The sequence below is a fragment of the Nematolebias whitei genome, chromosome 14 (genome assembly GCF_014905685.2).
Source record: "Nematolebias whitei isolate Nwh7 chromosome 14, NemWhi1, whole genome shotgun sequence".
In the NCBI taxonomy this organism is placed as follows: Eukaryota; Metazoa; Chordata; class Actinopteri; order Cyprinodontiformes; family Rivulidae; genus Nematolebias; species Nematolebias whitei.
In genome coordinates, this window is record NC_056511.1 from 1,698,166 (window position 1) to 1,699,443 (window position 1,278).

The following is a 1,278-nucleotide window of genomic DNA, read 5'->3' on the forward strand; positions in this document are numbered from 1 at the left end:
ACCAAACAACTGGCCAACCAACCAACCAAACAACCAACCGACCGACCAACCAACCAACCAAACAACTGACTGACTGACTGACTGACTCGCTCGCTCGCTCGCTCGCTCACTCACTCATTTATGTTTTTCCAGGTTTCCCTTTGTGTTTCCACACCAAAGCAGAAGTGTCCAAGTTTGTCACCATGTTCATCTACTCGTGTTCGGCGCTGCACGCCGCCGTTAACTTCTCCCAGGTGAGTCAGAGAAGCCAGGTGAAACCTGAGCTATCTCCAGCTTCCTGTCAGGTGTTCGTCTCACCCGTTTCTGCATCCTGCAGCTGGACTTCGCTCTCTGGATGCCGAACTGTCCGGCCTCGATGATGAGACCTCCTCCTCAGGTCAAAGGTCATCTGTCGGAAGCCGACATCATGACCTTCCTGCCTGACGTCAACGCCACCTGCCGGGTCCTGATGACGCTGGCCGTGCTGTCGCAGCCAGGCGTCGACTTTGTAAGACTCCACCCCGCAGGCTCTGCAGGAAGACAAATCAAACGCACCACCAGTTTGTTTGATTTAAACTTTAACTGCTTGTGTAAAACGCTCATTAAGCATTCACACAACTCTTGTCCTGTTTGTGTTTATGATTCTGACTTCTGTCCCTATTCCGTACGTTTATGGTGCGATTCTTGTCTCGCAGTTTTCAACTATTTCAACAAAACGTAAATCAAAACCTTCAGCTCTTTCAGGACAATCCTGCTGTGACTTCTGGGATTGGTGCAACTTTAGCTGTTTGAAATATTTAGCTTTTTCTGACATTTGTTTCCTCACAGAAAATACCATACCATACCACTTTATTTATAGAGCACTTAAAACAGCTACAAGGCCAACCAAAGTGCTGTACAGACAGAACAACAGGTAACACACAGAGCAAAATACAAAATGAGGTAAATCAGAATATAGACATAAAAACGATGCAGATAATGACGACAAACCAGTGTGGAGCATACAGGATCAAACACAGATCATCTGGTGTTGAAAGATACTGAATAGTAGTGAGTTTTTAAACAGGACTTGAAAACTGAGAGGGAGGGGGCCTGTCTGACAAGCAGAGGTAACTCGTTCCAAAGTCTTGGTCCTGCTACAGAGAAGGTCCTGTCACCTCTGCGCTTAAGACGAGTTCCTGGAACTGTGAGGAGCAACTGGTCCGCTGACCTCAGGGAGCGTGGTGGGACATACGGTTGTAGCAGATCAGAAAGATGGGGGCGACACTGTTCAGTGATTTGTAGACATACATGAGTATT

The 1,278-nt window shown here is 47.3% G+C and overlaps 1 protein-coding gene across 1 annotated transcript in view; it reads left to right on the forward strand.

Annotated features, from left to right (window-relative positions):
• Positions 1-1,278, forward strand: part of zgc:152891 (uncharacterized protein LOC767741 homolog) — a 16,770-nt gene that overhangs the window by 14,230 nt on the left and 1,262 nt on the right. Inside the window, exons 13-14 of the mRNA XM_037688184.1 lie at positions 133-233; positions 317-487. Of these exons, the coding sequence (XP_037544112.1) occupies positions 133-233; positions 317-487 (272 nt within the window). The remainder of the gene's footprint in view (positions 1-132; positions 234-316; positions 488-1,278) is intronic.